Here is a 17,475-nt window from a genome sequence, read left to right on the forward strand (position 1 = left end):
TGCACACACAGCTTTCACGGACTTGTTTAGTGTGAACACATGTATCCATGCTTGCATGATTATCCAGGACAAAGCTACCTTCAGCCACCTGGGACAAAACTAATAAGTGATACAATTAAAAGCAGAGCAGTGAGACTTAAGGATAATCTCAAACACACACACACACACACACACTGACACGAAGACTCACTGAGGAATGTTTTTCCTTATTTATTTTAGTTGAGTGAAGCTCTGGGAAACACAGACAGGTTCTTTGTACAGTTGATATTTTGCATATTTGGATACGAAAAATTCCCATCGTGTGCTGTGAAATTCGTGGTTTTAAATGAATCAGAGTCTCTTCTCGGAACGTCCACGTTTGACACCGCGCAGAGGTTCCGGTGACGACACCCGACTCAGGCTTTTGGGGCACAGCACAGTCTGATAAAGTGACTGGATCAGAATCTCCACACATGAGCCTTCGGGACCATCGTAAATGTGACAAAAATACTTTAGTAAAAATGACATCAGGGTGCTGAAGGAACGCAATAAAGTTTGATATCTGCTCTGTTATCAACATTCACACAGAATGTTGATTTTGGGTGAGGACGAATTACAGTTAGCAACATTTTATGTAAACAATAAATCCTAAAGTTTCTGTCCGACAGGAATGTGAGAACATATATCCTTAATACGCTAATTATTTAAATTTAGCTTTATTACAAAAGGAATAATATTGATTGTAATAGAAGAGGAATCAGCCACATTGTAATTTGCACATTTTTGTAATGCTAACGTTGAAATGCCTTCAAGAACAAAAACATTAACATTATGACGCTTACTATCATTAAAAGAGCATGATTTATTGTTGTAAAGTGTGATCAGATTACAAATGCTACTCATCACTTGACCGATACAGATAAATCATGTTGGGCTGAAGGAAGCCATCACAACCCCAGCACACACACTTTAAACACTTAATACAACTCTCTCAACAAAGTGCTTTTAACAGTGTCTTCATCTTCCAGGAGACAAACATCGAACTTCATACATCATTTAAGGCTTCATCGATGAGTTTCCACTTATTCCTGTGCAACAAAGAAAGACAGAGGTCACTTTAATAAAGCGGGACGAGCAGTGTTAAACAAAGGGCCGCTCCATTCAGAGCTTTTTAAGGCTAACGTGAAACACAACATCACGGCTCACACTATCTGTTCTGATAGAAGGGACAGAATAAACTGGGTCTGTGAAATACTGTGAATGAGCTAAACATGTATGTTTATTATTACTTGTTCTCAGATGACGACAGGTGACTGACTGCATATGGCAAACCTACAGTTGTTAGGATTAAGAGCTGTCTGGTGATCATGTAGGTGACAAAAATCTGGGGCTCTCTTATTCAGTAGCAGCTAAAATAGTCAATGGAAAGAATACTGAACATAGAAATATAAAAAACAACAACTTTACAAGTGACAAATAAGGCAAGGAAAGTCTTAGTGTGCGTGGGGGAGAAACCACCATTGAAGTCTGTCTGCAGACCCAAACCCTGAAGCTAACCAGTGGCTGCAGCAGGCTAAAGAAAGCCTGGTTTGGTTATTACAACAGAGCAACATGTTTGGAGGATTGAACAGCGCGAAGGGACCGGAAAACAAAGTCTTGCTGTGGCAGATACGAATGAAGACATTACAAAACACACAGTGCATAGAAATACCTTGAAATGGTGTTCAAATGTCCAGGTAATAGTCCAGACACCAGCAAATGTATCATTTGAAGCATCTATTTCCCACTGTGCTGTTACTGTTTGATCATGCGCAGTCACACATTAAATCTGGATTTTTGAAGTACATAACGCATCGACTTTAATAAATTTTGTTAAAATGCCTCTCTGAGCTGTAACTATTCCTCAGACTTGGCAGCATCAGCTGAAAAACAACCATCTCATCCATTTGCTGCCAGTCTTACGTGTGCTACACCTTAAAGAAAGGACGCATCCCTCGCTCTACACATGCTGTGCACCAGTGTAAATCACCCATCCAGCTTTCTGCTAATGTATCTGTAATTCTTATCTATTTGTTATATTAGTCGTACGAGTATTTGAGCTGTTTGCTTGTGAAGCCAGAGGAGGAGGAGGAGGAGCGTGGATGCTGCGCCAGCGTTAGTCTCTCAGGGACACAGTTCCACCGTGAAGCCCCCCCCACACACACACACACACACACACAGCGTGGATCTGGGGGAGCTCTAGGCTGCAGGAGGCATTTGATCCCAGAGCGTTCCTTTGGGACCTGAACGGCCACGGAGCCCCTGCAGAGAGGATTCATCCCGCCGACCACTCCTGGCGTTCCAATTAAAGGGAAATCTTGCATATTCCTCATGAGGTAACCCGCTTGAGCCGGGCTCGTTGTGTTGTCCCAAAGCCCCGCATCCCAACACATGAACCGCTGTCCGGAGGGATCCATTTTCTTTTATTTCACGTGTATTTTTTTTCTGCGGACCACACTCATCGGGTCGGAGCATTTCGCGTGCGTGACAGCACTGACGCTCCTCTGAGATGGCACGTGTCGAAGCCAAGCGGCACCACGCGCCCGTCCTTTAAAGGGCGGTGTCGTAGACTTCGTGCTGTAGCAACGGGACTGGGACTGGGCCTGGAACCGGTACCAGACTAGGGGCGAACGCAGGGGGGTGCGGATGATCCCACACCGAGTCTTTTAAGTAAGTTGGGTTTGGCTGGATGGGGCCTGGCACTAGAGGGATCTGGCCTCGGAGCTGCTCCCTAACTTCCTGCTCCAGACTTGGCGGCACAATCAGCTGGTCCTCAGGGTCCTGCTGCGCCGGGGCAGTGAAGTATCCGGACTTTTTCTTGGGAGCCTCAAGAGCCACCTCAATAATATTATGACTATCCTCGGGGGCCACCACGGAGCCGTTGGAAAGCTTTTTCCCAAACAGACTGGATGTGGAGGGAGATTTTTTAAGGTCCACAATCTCCCTCCCACACACAGCCAGCAAGCAGCCATTGGTAGCAGAGACCACCACGCTGTTCTGCCGGCGCATTTTCCCGTTCATGTAGTCGCAGCCTCGTGTTTCAAGGTTCAGGTCCTTGGGGCATCCAGACCGCAGCTGGAAGGCGCAGCAGTGAATGTCTACCTCGACCTCCAACCTGCTGCCATTGGAGATGACGCCCTCGAGAGGAGCTTCGTCGTCACTGTCCAGGCCGTTGTCAGACTGGTTGCTAGAGAACGTAGCGGACGACGGCTGTCTCTGGAAAAGCCCCTGGTGGGCTCCGCCCCCCGCTGAGCCCGGCATCATGATCCCGCACAGGGTGGTGGCGGGGTGCAGGCTGCAGCGTCGCTCAGGGTGGGCGGCGTGCTCGTCTGACGCGGTGGATCCCGCTTCGCTGCCCACCTCCGAGGCGGAGGTTTCGCTGCTGAACTCGGAGACCACGCCGCTGCTGGATGAGAGGGCGGTCGCGTCGGAGCCGGAGGTCGCTGAGGCAGGCGCGCTAGCTGGAGGGGGACCGCGTGGCACTGGGGTGGAGGAGGGCAGCTCGCAGGTGCAGCCGCCATCGCTGATGTGCAGGGACACCACCAGAGCCTCCATATTGTCTTTACATCCATAGCTCTGGGCGAGTGTACACAGCTTCTTGGCGGCGGCACGAGGGTCCCGCACAGCTTGAACAGTGCAGACGGCCTCTTGGTGAGACACTCGCTCGAACAGGGCTCGATTCCCCATGATCAAGAACTCATCCTGGGAACAGAGGTGCTCGGTGTGCACCCAGGGCTTCGGAAGCACCCAGGGAGACAGATAAGAGCATCCCAGCAGGCGAGAGCAGCACGTCACACCGCTCACTTTGTTATCCTACAAAACACAGACACTATCAGAATCGTAGATTAGAGTACACGAGCTATAGCTATAGCAGCTATAGAACAACATCTGGAACTTCCCATACTCAAAAGCTGCATTACCTCAGTAATTATGGCTTTATTGAGCTTAACCCTCTCCATCTCTTCAGTGCTGTTCTCCAAGCTATACACCTTAGAGAGAGGTACAGGCCGGCCGTTCCGGCACAGCACCGCTTGGCAGGTGCCCACATTGGCAACGGTAAGGCTGAAGTTGGCTCCAGAGTCTGACTGCTCACGGTGAACATAGCACAGCAGGGCCGAAGCCCCAAGCTTCTGGCCGGCCATGCCGAGTTTTCTGTCCGACAGACACACACAAATTCACAATTTCACTCTCAGCACAGCTCAAAACAGAAGGAAGTGTGAAAGGTGAATCACCTGTGTGAGGTGAGGAAGGTGTTGCACATATACACGCTGTCCACGCTGGAGTGCTGCAGCTCCTCACACAGGACATCTCCCATGGTGCACTGGAGAAGCCGAGGCACTTCCTCGTTGCGGTCTCCGTCAAACACACCGTAGCACGCTTCCACGCCATCTCCAAAATGGTCAACAGCCAGAACAGACACGCACAGCCTGTGGAGGGGCAGAAATGACACAATAACTCCCTCTGAGGTCAAAACGGGACCCAGGCAGCAAAAATCAGCTCCAAGCTTGTTCTCTGTGGCCTAATGATTCCTGATTTTAGCCTTTGACACCGGCTCCTAATGTGAATCCCAACACTCGCCAGACAGGCTAATAAAGTTTCTGTGACTAATAAGGAACAGCAAACAATTCTCACTTGTTCCTGTGGCCGCTCATTTCAGAGTAACCGTGGTTCCATGGAGGGGACGCGCTCAGCACGTCTGCTGCTGTTGTGGTGGATTTCTGGTCTAGTTTCAGGGTGGCGATGTTGCTAAAAATGGGAGGAAAAAGACATAAAGTAAATGCAGCACAAGACAGGAAGGGCAGCAAAAATACCGTGTTTTTTCTGAGAGGACAGTATTCTGAGCTGGTCCTGGCTTATATACCTGAAGAGGTTGAGAGTTTTGTGTTCCAGCGTCAGGCTGTTGTTGCCAGTCAGATCCAGCTCTTGCAGGGTGGCCGGAAGCGAGTCAGGCAACTGGATCTCCGTCAGCTCGTTGCAGCTTAAATCCACAAGCTGCAAAGTTAAAAACAGGCCAGCTGATGCAGGAAGAGCACAAACCCCAATGGTCAAACAAATAAAGCCAGGAAAACCTCTGACCTTGATCTCAGGCAGGTTGAGGATCTCAGGGAAGACTGTAATGTGATTGGAGTGCGCTATGAGTGTGTGCAGTCTCTTGCAGCTGGACACAGTGGAGGGGATGGTCTTTAGCTTGTTCCCACTTAGATTTAGCTCCTCCAGCTGCTCCAGCTTGCTCAGCTTACTGAAATAACATCCAGACATCACTTGTGGCCGTTGTAACAGCCGTAGCATGTGCGTCACAGTAAATATCAAGTTATTCATAATTAAGGCCGGTGGCTTGGAAACGCACCTGGCCGGGAAGGAGAGCAACTGGTTGTAGGCGATGTGAAGGACCCGCAGGTTCTGGTGTCCAACTAACAGAGCGCCGCAGTTCTCGGTCAGATTGTTTCCTGTCAGGTAGAGCTCCTGGAGTGTGCTGAGGCTCTCCTCTGATTCACTGCTGGGAGGAATCTTTCCCAGGGCATTGGCTGACACGTTTAAATATTTTAAGCTGTGGCCAAAGACAAACAGAACAAGAGATGCAAAAACACTGCGTATATTCAGAGGTGCCCGTGGCCCTGCCTGTTCAGTCGCCCTCGCCTTCCCATTGATACGACACGCATCGTTGTCCTTACCGCTTTGTGGGATTTCAAGTATTCATTTTCAAAACAGTCACAATATCCAAATTGATATCAACGCAGTGTTTAATTGCTTTCCCTCACAAGGTCTTCAGCTCTCAGAGAGCTCATCAGAAATCCATCATCCAAAAAAAGCTGTCAGTGCTCTTTTGTCTGCGCCTCAGAGGCAGCAGAGTACATGAGAGCATTTCAACTGCTAATGGGTGTAAAGTGATTTACCACACAGGAAAAAGGAGCGTAAATGCTTTGGTATGGGTCTGGAAATTTCCATTTAAAGAGTACTGACCATGTTCCCTTTCAATTATTCCCAAAACTGTGAAATCTGAAAAATGCTGCATCTCAGCCCTTAAAAAAGGTCCATGACAGGGGGACGCGTTGCTAACGGAATCTGGAGATTCTGCAAAGATGTAACGATGCTGATGCGCGGAGAAGCACTCACTTTAAGGCCTTGTAAAACAAGCTCTCGGAAAGCTCGACGAGCCTGTTGTGCTGAAGGTCCAGGACTTCCAGTGGGACGTGGTCAAGTAGGTCAGGCACTCTCTGCAAATGATTGTTCCCCGCCAGCAGCTTTCTCAGACTCAAACTGTTGAGCAGCCTGTCAGAGGCCCCGGAAGACACATTAGGGAACCAGATTAGAATGAGAACAAGGAGCAGACCAGCAAGAATGCAGAGAACCCACAAAAATAATCTGGACTGGATCAGAAGCTGCGACCCGTGACTGACTAATCCATTAAGGGGCTCCTCAGCTTGACTGGCTGCGGAGACAAACAGCAGCGTCTTGGTCTCAGCAGAAACCATCCAGGAGTGGCGAGAGGATGCAGTGGATCGACAAACGGGCTCATTTGAGGAAGCCGTTCTGATGCGTCATTCAAATGCTAATTCCGTGTCAAGCGCTGGCAGCGAATGAGATGGGATGGATTTACTGTTGCAGCTACTGTCCCCACAAAGAGGCTGTATTCAAGCGGGCTCTATCCGGGGTTACACTCCTACCACTTCAGTCAGTAGAAATGTGGGACCTTTTATCTGTTAATTCTGGACACGAGTTTTACTGGATGAAACAAAGAACATGGGGCAAACTTAGCAACGACAGAATAAAGACAACAACCTCGACGGGAGCTCGGTCAGGAGGTTGTGCGTGACGTCCAGCATCTCAATTTTTCTGCTGTCGCACACCCAGTCAGGAAGGTACTCCAGCAGGTTCCTGTCTCAACACACACATTCACAAACATAAAAACACCAGCCGAGCGCACTTCCTGTTTAGCCCTCAGTGCCGCAGATGCGGAGCAGTTGTGAAAAGGCGATGCCCTTCAGCCATTTAAGCCATTTTACGTCAACACCATCTCACAGCTTCAGCTGGCATCACTTATCTCAGTGCCCTGCATTAGCCAGGGATGAGACGGCGCTTTCCACCGATCCGGTCCAGCAATCGGGCACAGTCGGAACAGGGTCCACTGGCTGCTCGGGTAGTCGTTTTAACGTAACCAAAGGGATTGTTTTACAAATCCGACAAACATCTGGTCGAATTTTTGCTTCACCTGCATTAAGCAATGTTCATTTAATAAATAAACATCAGTCTGTGCTAAAAATAATCCAACACAGAGCCAAGGTCGCTGGCTTTTCCCATCCAGAACTCACTGTGATAGGTCCATGTAAGTCAGCTGGTTGGGGACTGGGTAGACATTAACAGTTGTAAGGCCTGTAAGATGATAAAAACAGCAGTCAGCAGCTGAGCAGCTGTCACAGTGGACGCCTGCGCTCCAAAAATCAATGTTTTACTGAGTCAAAGATCTACTGAGGCAATAACCGATCAGACCGACGGGTGGTTACGGCTTTGCTGGACTCACGGTTGCTGCTGGCGTTGAGTGTGCGCAGGGTGAAGCCGCTGAGCGTCAGGGCTCCCAGATGGTTGCGCTGGCAGTGAAGCGTCTCCAGACTGCTGACAGAGCTCAGGTCTAAGGAGTCCAAGCAGTTGTCCCGAAAGTCCATTTGCGTCACCTGGCTCACGACCTCCAGGCTGTCGTTCTTCACCCACTTCAGCCCATTTAACCTGCACGGATGAGGAGGGACGGAAGTGGAACCGTTAACAGTGAGTCAGATAATAATAGCATCCTGGAAACCAGCTCAAAGCAACATGGCTGGAACCAGCATGTCCTCTGTCCTCACTGCAAAGGCTTCCTTGCATTTCGTTAATAACACCAACCGTCCCTTCGTCCCCCAGCGAGGCAGCTTGCCCTCATGACGGGTTCTGTCGGTCCACACTAAACACACAAGGATGATTTACATCCTGACCAAGGACAGGGTTCGCCCCCTCCAATCGTCTTACCGGAGGTCAACGTTCTTCAGATGGCTCATTCTAGCCAGAGCGCACAGGTCCAGACTCTCCACCCTGTTTCCAGCCATGGCGAGTCTGTCCACGGCGCCCAGCCGCTCCAGCACGGCGGGGACGTGGGTGAAGTTGTTGAAAGACAGCCCGAGACTGTTGAGCTGAGCCAGGCCGGACGCCTCCTCGGGGAGGGAGCTGAGGTGGTTTCCATCCAAAGACAGCGTCTGCAGGCTACAAGATGGAGGACAGAAAACAAGTGCAACTCATTTGTTTGACTTCAAAACATCGACACGGTTGCAAAGAAGTAAAGAGTTCACCAAAATATTGTTCTAAACATCCACCCTAGCTTAAAGGTCATGAAAGAGCAACAAAAGGACTAAAATGAAAGAAATCACTTTGCACAAGTGGAACTAAATACAAGCACAAACAACATATTATGTATATTTTTAATGCAGTGAACAAGGTGCATGCACGACGTGCACGCCCGGGTCGCCTTGCCGCACCTCTGAAGGTTGCCTATCTTAGCGGGGACGGTCTTCAGGTTATTACAGGACAGGTTGAGTTCAGTCAGGGTGAAGATCTCACACACACATTCGGGGAAAACCCCCAGTCGGTTGTGAGACAAGTTCAGGCTCCTCAGCTGGGAAAACCTGCGCAGATGGAAACAGAAAGAGGACCCGTGACCACAAAGTCGCCTCATCTGGTCTCAATCCACGAGCCACATCTGTCTTCCCAAGTTGTATCAGCTGTCCGTGATATTTGAGGAAGAGAGAGAGAGAGAGAGAGAGAGAGAGGGGGGATACAGGTAGAGACAGACAAGCACCAACGTATTAACTCCCCTTTTACTTTTGCCCGCATTTTTGACCTTGCTGAGCGGCTCGTGGCGTCTCAGGAGGATCGAGCATATCAGGAAAGCAAATGTTGACAATGAAAAAAGGGTGTTTGTAGAAGACGTAACCCCCAGGCCCCCCCCGCGAACGCTCTGGAAACCCAACAACGGCTTTATTTACTGTGCAAACGCTGCAGTTTGTCCTTAAGCGGCACCGTTTTTGGCTTTGGCCGCACAGTGAGGTGGTGCAGCGCGTGGATCAGAGTGTGGTAAAGACTGAACAGGCGCCGTTCTACAGAAGACAAAAGGGGGTCGCTACGGAGTGGAAGCATGACAGCCTTCATTCGTCTGTTAACAAATGTTTGCTAACGTCCTCAGTTGAAGAGTGTGCACTTACCTGGGGAGGTTCAGTAGACCTCCGGGTCCCTGATGGCTCATGAAGTTGTGTCGCAGGTTAAGGTGGGTGACATCCTGACTGTAAAAAAGGTATTCAGGCACCTGTTCCAGGCTGTAACAGGACAGGTCGACCATGCTGACCGTCTGAGACACCACCTGTATGAGGCAAGAGGACACGGAGACACTGAGTCTGTATGTTTGCACTGGGTTTACAGTGGTCACAGCTTGAGTGTGTGTCTGTGCTGCGTCTGTGTCTGTGTAGAGCCGTCTTTTATGAATACAGAGGTCAGGATCATTAAGCCCCAACACATTTATTCAAATGTGGAATCAGATTATTTCCTTATTTCCTTTATTCAGACAGCTGCAAACGTGTCTTTTCTGCTGGTCTACAAATATCCCTGTATCCAGTTCTACCCTGCGAGCTCATGTTGCAAGCACAAACGCTTCGCTGCTTCTTTCACTTTCGGCTTCCCTGTCGAGCACACACCCACATTTGTGTTTCTATCCTTGCGAGGACTCTTACTGACATAATGCCTTCCGCAGCCCTTTACCCTAATGCTAACCGCTGCGGCTAAGACTCACCCTAACCTCAACCTAAACCAGAGTCTAACCTTAGCCTTCCAACCAGATCGGAATTCTCAAACAGCCCCTTCAAGTTCTGAGGACAGGACACATCCCCAAAATGTCCTCAGTATGGCAGTAAAAAGCTTACACACACTCACACAAACAATAACCAGTGTAGCATTAAGACTGTCCCAAATCCACCACCAACCCTCATCAATCTTGTCTCGCTGTCTCCATAGAAACCCCTCGGAACTCAGTAATTCCCACCTCTGTGGTGGAGAGAGATCCTGGATCTGCAGCTAATTGATGATCTTTATTGTTTCTAATGAGTCAGCTCCCCTCCTCCCCCCTTGCAGGGCTCATTCTGTGCCCAGTGGAGGATTTCAAGCAGTGGCCAGAAATGAGCTGCAGCTCTTCCACTTTCCCAGCGGGCCTGGAAGCAAATGCATCAGGAGTGCAGACGCTCACATCTGGCATCCTGACAGATGTGTCGTTTCATTAGAGTCGGGCATTGCGGCCGTCTGTGGAAATCATCAGTGGTCTGGACTTGTGGGGGATTTTAGGATGCACCCTCAGAGGAAACACGATCTCAGTCCCGTAAAGACTCGCAGGAGGCCGCCGCTGGTGTCCAGCTTACTTTAGAGGCCTGCCGCTGCCACCTCTGGTAGTCCGCCAGCGTGTCGAAGTTGACAAAGTACGTCTGCGCCTGTGACCCGGCGGAGCTGAACATCAGACAGTGCTGCCTCCGCCTCACCTCCTCCACCTGAATCAGAGCACACACACACACACACACACACACTCAGGAATCCAGTTTGTTGCCGTGTAAACACGCTTCTTCGACGCCCTGCATGGCGGCAACACCCAACCCCCACCTTTCCCCCCACCAGGGGCAGGATGTGCATCTTCCCCGTCACGCTGTCCTTGACAGAGGCCACGATCAGACAGGTGCCGCAGAGGATGACCTGCCGCTCCGCCCATTTGTGCAGCTGCGACTTGCCCTTTCGGACGCTGAAAACGCCTTTCAGCAGGGTCCGCTCCTGCTGGTCCGCGTTGGCCGGACACTCTGGAGGAGAGAAGAGCCCCCGCAGACGGGGGGGGATGTTAGTGCAGAGCCTCGCCCCTCCTGTGGTAAACAAATCCCGATAATTATTAACAAATGTCCTCTGGTTCCACCTCACTTCCAGAGAATGTAATTACGCAGACACAGGTCAGCGTTAGCTCCGGTTTTAATGAGTCTCCTTATCTCCTTAATTCCACAGCCGATCTTGCATCAACATGTAAAATGGACACTGCCCTATTATCTCATCTGTTTCACAGCTGGATACGTCTCATCGCCCAATAATAATAGGTTCACTTTTTAATTATCGGCCCTCTTCTCCAGAAATAATGGAAGAGGAGTAGAATGGAAGAACATTCTATAGCACATCCAGTGCGCTAATATTGCCGATGGACCCCAAAACATTTTAAAAAAAACCTTTTTAATTCTGTAGGTTCCTATAATGACTCATTTTAGTGATCCACCTTTGACCTTTAAGGTCGAGCAAGAGTGAGGAAGCGCCCGTCAGGACTTGATACTCATAACAGTCCAAACTGTCACTGTACAGCATTCACCGTATGGACTGGGCCGCATTCGGGTCCAGAGTGCTGATTCATTTGTTTCCAGACCAGATAGTGTAAACAACAGCCCCCCCTCCCACGACTGTTGCCCTCCTGATGTCGCAGGTTCATCAGTCACACTGATAAATGAGTCGGTGTTTCAGAGTAGAGAAATGGTTCGGTCAAAGGCCACATGGGGAACGGCTGCTGTCTCTGCCGGGCTTCAGGAACGCTCCGATTAACGGCCCATTGTCCTCAGCCCGGCGTCCTCGGCCCGCCGTCCTCTGCTGTTCTAACATGCGAGGGCGTCCGTATCAAACAAGAGGCTTTTCAAGTTTTTGTCCCCCATCATGTACCGACCATCCTCAAGGTTTGGATGTTTGCTCCTCTATGATGATTTTAACCTACAAACTTTATATTTTGCCCTATTTGTGCATCATTTCTCATTCGATGAGGCCCAACTCTCAAACACCCTGCGTAGCATCGCAGTCGTGGACGCTACCGCTGCACTTCCGTCTAGTGTTTAACGTCAAAAACTGGCTAAAAACATCTCCGTTATCATGTCCAGCCCTTTAAAAGCGACCTCACATGAGGTGAGCCGTCCTCCAGAGGGTCGCAGATGCTGCGTTTGTTTGTGACGTCTCAGTGGAGGCAGCAGTGCCCAATTTCAGTGACAGCTCACTTCACATGACAGGTCGGAGGAGCCAGGAGGCCGGCAGAGGTCTGGAACTATCGGCCCCCTTATCAGCACGCCACAAAAACAGACGGGCGGTGCCAGAAGACGAGAGAAAGGTCAGAGGTCGTCTGGTATAATCTGGGTCCTGCCCCGTGTCAGAGGAATCACATGCGGCTAATGTAGCGATAGCGTCACAGTTTTGCACGTCCAGAGTGCGATTCCCAGCTAAACCAATAACTGATTAGCTGCATTCGCACGGCCTGTGGACCTAACGTGCGCTCTGTACGGCCTCTCGCCTCTTACATAAAAGACGTCGCAGAGCTCCGGTCAGCAGAGGTGGACAAACAGCCCAGTCGGTCCCTGCTGCAGCTGCGTGGGCCCGACCGCTGGCCCCTGCAGAAGTTTTCATTAGCAGTCAAAGCGCTGAAGTCAGCATTTAGAAATGTTCACTCCCCCAGCTTTGTTTGGGTTCGTCCCAGCTGCGAAGGTCCGAGACGAGAACCGACGAGCCGTCCTCGAAGTTAAAGGGATTAAAGGACGGCACTTAGGAACCTAAGATGGATCAGAATAAGTTTAGAATCTAAAGATTAGTCACCGATTTACTAATGAATCACTTTCTTTAGGCAGCAGGAAAACATCGAAAAACTGGTTCCTGGCCACGCCAAACGCCCCAGAAGATGCCTGAAGGGTCCAATCAAGCCCTGCTCTTGGGTTGGGCAGCGTGAGAAGAGGGGGCCGAGCACCACGAGCAACTCTGAACTTTTCCCATGAGCTGACAAAAGAAGGCAGGAAATCTCTGAGGGGTCCGATCGGCGTGGCCTGATTCCTGGTAGCAGCCAAGATCTGAGCCGTTCTCATGCTGACGGCGCTCGAACAGCAAGGCGGCAAACAAAGGAGCACAGTGAGCTTCATATCTGAGGAGCAAATGAGCTGAAAGAGAATGTTGCAGTGGCTGTAGGGAGCTTTAAATGGGTCAGAATGTTAGAAGTTGGCAGCCCACCACCCCCAAATCCTCGGCACGTCCCAGGTTCCAGCCGAGGGAATGCTGCGTTCTGTGGGATTGGGCTCCCTCCTCCTCTGGCACAACGGCTCCAGAATATCCACAAACTCAGCAGGAACATTGATTAAGTGGAGCCGCGCTACAGAACCACCAGCTGCGGCGCTGCTGGAGCGCACGGGCGGACGTGACAGGAGCTAGCAGGATGGGGGGGGGGGGGTCCGTCGGGAACCATAAACTCACCACTGTAGAAACGAATCAGGCAGCTCAGGTCGGAGTTGGCGGCCTCCTGCTGCACCCGGGCCGGGTCCGTGTAGCCCATTGCGGCCAGGTAGTCGTGCACCATCTGGAGGGGACACTCGCTGGGCTCCAGCCTCCTGTGGGAGACAGGACACGTAGCTGATGGACGGCAGGACGGCGCCATTGACTGCAAGGCGTTGTGGGATTTATGAAGGTTGCAGCGAAGGACGAGCGTCCCGTCCCTGGTGGCCGTCCCCACGGACAGTTACACACAGACAGACCTCATTAATAGGGCAGTGGGTCGGGCGGCGCCTAAATCAGGGCGGGGTAGTAAAACCGAAAATGGCTGCGCTGATTTATGGCGAGCAAAGCGGCGGCTAGCCTTGTCCGGAGCGTGAAATCAGCTGGCATTAGCAACGAAAACAACACGGGCTTGTGAGGATTGTAGGTGACCCAGATGTGGTGAAGCCGAGGTAGCTATCAGCTGTCCCTTCCCTTTCAGTATCACCGGGGCACTGACGAGATAAGTGCTCTACACCTCCTACAAGCAGAAGAGATCCTGGGTTTTTTCTAGGCAAGCCTTGCCTCCCATCACCTCCCTTCACACCCGCGTTATCAAATCCCGTGAGATGCCCGAGAGTCGCCGCAGGACCGCACAAGGAACTGAAATGATAAACAATCCAGGCGCGAGGAGAGCACGTGGGATTAGGTGTCTCAGGCTCTCCAGGGAGCACTCGTCCTCCTAGAGATAAGGTCTTCGAGCAAATGGAGACAGATGCATGTCAGCAGAGATCCGCCATCAGGGGGCGACGACGAGCAGGTCAGATCACAGCGACGGCTATTTGAGACTTACGGAACGGCGTCTGGTCTCTCTTGGTGGGACTGGAGGTCACAGAAGTGAAGTATTTAATCAGTAACCCCAGATCCATCACAGACGGCCTTTTACGAGCCGCCGTGTTGGGACGTGAACCGAGGCGGACCTCCCCGGACTCCTCTGGGGAGCCTTTGTGATTCAGCGCCGCTCAGCGTTTTCCTGCCGCTTTAATCACGCCAAGCTAATTGGGTTGGCTAATGTGCAGCTATTGATACACCGTCAGATACCAGCCGCTAACCGATACGATCCGAGCGCTCGTCGTTAGCATTATTGCCTCTGCTACGCGTCATTGGGAGCCAAAGGGCCTCACGGAGACGTTGACGCCAGGCACCACCAGACTACTCTTCCTAAGACTTGTAGGTTTGCCCCAGATTTTATTTCACGGCTCAGCAGCCGAGCTTTCAAAGGGCCGCTTTGCTATTTTCATCACTGTATTCTTTGGGAAGCTGAGCTGCACGTGCAGGTCCTCCTGGCTGGGGGGGGGGTGGGGGGGGGGGCATCTTACCTGACGAGGTCTCCGTGAAGCTGAACGTAGAGGCTCTTTCCGTCCCTCTGAGCGCACAGCTCCTCCACCGTGGTGCTCGTGGAGCAGAGCACCAACTGCAGGTCCGTCTGAGGAGCGGAGGAGGCCTGAGGGCCGGAGGTCGCCGGCTGTGGATCCACGGTGCCCCCGTAGAGACACACGCAGCCCCTCCGGGTGTCCCCTTTGAGCCAGTCCCTCTCTCGGGATCCAAACCTGTTTTTTCTCGTCATGCAGCCGCGACTCCCGTTCCGCTTCATGTTGCGCTGCTGACACAGGAATATTGATTTGAACACACCCGCGGTCGTCAGTTACAACCACAGACGGATCACGCCGGTGACCTCATCACTCATCCGGAGGTTTGTTCCAGCTGCCAGGAGCTAAAGCAACAGAGCAGAGGCACAAACGTGTCGGCACAGCCATCGTTCTGACCCAGCCAGTCCACACGCCAGCAGCACAAAATGCAGCAAACGTGTCAGTAATAAGGCGTGACATCACTGACAGACATGATGACATCACTGACAGATACGATGACATCGCTGACAGACACGATGACGTCACTGGCAGACATGATGATGTCACTGACAAACACGATGACATCAATACAAACACGATGACATCACTGACAAACATGATGACATCAATACAAACGCGATGACATCACTGACAGATACGATGACATCACTGAAAAACACGACGACATCACTGACAGGCATGATGGCGTCATTGAAAGGCACGATGACATCACTGAAAAACATGACATCGCTGGCAGACATGATGACATCATTGGCAGACATGATGACATCACTGAAAAACACGACTTCCCTGAAACGAACGTCATCACCTGGATCAGCTCTTACTGGAAAGGTGAATGAGTCCGTGGTCATGATTTCCATCAGCTACGATCGTCAGTATTAGTTTAGATTTAACAGAAAATCTTACTGTTATTGCATAAGAGAGTCAACAATTGCTTTGTAATAACATATTGTATAAATGAGTAATAAACTACGGCGGATGACAGCTGTTAAATGATCAGCTATCATCAGTAATGAAGCCAAAGTCAATAAACTCCATAAAATGAAGCTCAATAACTGACTTTACCGACTAACCGACATGTCACCGCCTTTAACCACTGACATTGACCATCACGTCATGTCCTTTAAAGATTCTTTGATGTATTTTATCATCGTTCCCGTGAGGCTTTAATCTCCTGATCATATCGATGTGATGCAGGACCAGGCACTTGTTAAGTGAGAGGCGGCATCGCTGACATGTCCGCGCACGTCACGCACATTTCTCTTACATTAACAAATGCCAACGTTAAATGCTCGGCCTTCCCATAAATTTCCAGCCAGCGTGCGTGTGCGTGTGCGTGTGCGGGCGTTTAATGGCATCTAATTGGATCTGGCCCCGTCCCCGTCTTATGGAAATCACCCACACATTAATCATTGACACACGGGACACTCGGTGCACTTTGCCCCGCTGCAGCGTAGGAAATACCTCGACATGGAACCCGCTCCGGGGATAATTGTCGGGCACTTTGTCACGTCCGAACACGCCAGTGCATCTGAATAACCCCCCACCCCCCCCCGGCGTGACTTGCCTTTAGCACTCGGATCCCCGTTGCAGCGTGAGCTCCGGGTCCACTGCGGCTGCCGCGACCTGCGGGCTGCTTCAGCCCCGCTGGGTGGATGACCGTGTCGGGCTGCCTGTCGATGCAAGTGCCCTTAACTCCCGGATCACCTCCCTTCTTGATGCCCGTGTGGGTGTTAGTCCTGTCGGCCAGGTTGCCGACGTCCTCGTCTTCCATCGCCATGGGTGAGCCCCGTTACCAGCAGCGGAGAGCAGAGCGCGTCGTCCCGGTGCCAGAGCCGCAGATTCCCCCGGAGAGGCGAAGCGTGGCCGCGTCTCGGTGCGACGCCATATCCGCACTGAGCGGCTGTCAGACGGGCCTGCCGGAGAGCTGATCCATAAACATTAAATGGGCGGTTCTGCTCTTGATTATTCATCATCCGCTGCTTTTCTCAGGCCCATTTCCCAGGAAAGGCATGGATCTCCTCTTTAGGCGTGTCTGTCTGTCTGTCCCCCCGTCTTTCTGTCTCCCGATGATGTCAGACGGAACTTTCTTCAGCTCTTTTTGCTTCTTTTTCCCCAAATGTCATATTCCTGATTTTTCTGTTACGCGTTCAAATAAATCAAGCAAATTAAGTAAGAATAATCCACCATTATCTCATTAATCAGGAAAACAATTTTTTCGAAATCTGGGTTCTATTAATTTTAGGATTCGAGCTTCTCTCCCCGTTAATTAAATATTGGGTTATTGAGGAGTGAATAAAGATATAATAGATTTTTAGTTATAACGTTACAATGATGGGCTTTGGACTCATTTATTACGGATTTATAACAACTGTTGGACCTTCAGCAGAAGCGCGGCGCAGTTCCGCACGTCACCACTCGGTGGCGCCAGAAACCTGCCTGGTTTATATTTGCTAAAGATTATTTCTTAGTGTTGGATTCATTCATTTTCCGGATTCAAAAGTGGTTGTTTATTATTGACCTTGAGTAGATTACGCTGTAGTTCAGCCTAACCGCTTATTTCCATTCCCAAACTGAATCACTAATGAGCGTGAAATAAAAGTTCCGACCAAATATATCTACACTAAATGTGTTACAGCAAACCTAGAAGAAAAACTAGCATAATCCAGCTCGAGTTCTTTTATTTTACTTTTTATTTATTTGATCATTTTCTCTAACCCAAAGACAAGAA

The 17,475-nt window shown here is 50.5% G+C and overlaps 1 protein-coding gene across 3 annotated transcripts; it reads right to left on the reverse strand.

Annotated features, from left to right (window-relative positions):
- Positions 1–194: 194 nt before the first annotated feature.
- Positions 195–16,656, reverse strand: phlpp2 (PH domain and leucine rich repeat protein phosphatase 2). 3 transcript variants are annotated; one of them, XM_003970029.3, is made up of 19 exons: positions 16,312–16,656; positions 14,694–14,974; positions 13,318–13,451; positions 10,678–10,868; positions 10,443–10,568; positions 9,243–9,397; positions 8,520–8,666; positions 8,017–8,247; positions 7,538–7,740; positions 7,329–7,389; positions 6,799–6,894; positions 6,133–6,288; positions 5,366–5,566; positions 5,095–5,257; positions 4,880–5,010; positions 4,651–4,764; positions 4,251–4,445; positions 3,939–4,170; positions 195–3,831 (listed from the first exon to the last, which is right to left on the reverse strand). In XM_003970029.3, the coding sequence occupies exons 1-19, from the start codon at positions 16,522–16,524 to the stop codon at positions 2,569–2,571; spliced, it is 4,293 nt and encodes a 1,430-aa protein (XP_003970078.3). In that variant the 5' UTR covers positions 16,525–16,656; the 3' UTR covers positions 195–2,568. The 3 variants fall into 3 exon arrangements, with proteins under 3 accessions (XP_003970078.3, XP_029701805.1, XP_029701806.1); XM_029845945.1 differs by having other exon boundaries at positions 14,694–14,977; XM_029845946.1 differs by having other exon boundaries at positions 3,730–3,847; positions 14,694–14,977.
- Positions 16,657–17,475: the final 819 nt, after the last annotated feature.

Source organism: Takifugu rubripes, chromosome 13 (genome assembly GCF_901000725.2).
Source record: "Takifugu rubripes chromosome 13, fTakRub1.2, whole genome shotgun sequence".
Classification (NCBI taxonomy): Eukaryota; Metazoa; Chordata; class Actinopteri; order Tetraodontiformes; family Tetraodontidae; genus Takifugu; species Takifugu rubripes.

What these genes read in the sequence shown, in the direction of transcription:
- phlpp2 (XM_029845945.1), bottom strand. Translation starts at nt 16,524, where the DNA reads ATGGCGATGGAAGACGAGGACGTCGGCAACCTGGCCGACAGGACTAAC. An exon ending in ACTTACATGGACCTATCACA is followed by an intron (nt 6,895 to 7,328) that starts GTGAGTTCTGGA and finishes GTGTTGAGACAG; the next exon opens with GAACCTGCTGGAGTACCTTC. An exon ending in TTGTTTTACAAGGCCTTAAA is followed by an intron (nt 5,567 to 6,132) that starts GTGAGTGCTTCT and finishes CTTTGGCCACAG; the next exon opens with CTTAAAATATTTAAACGTGT.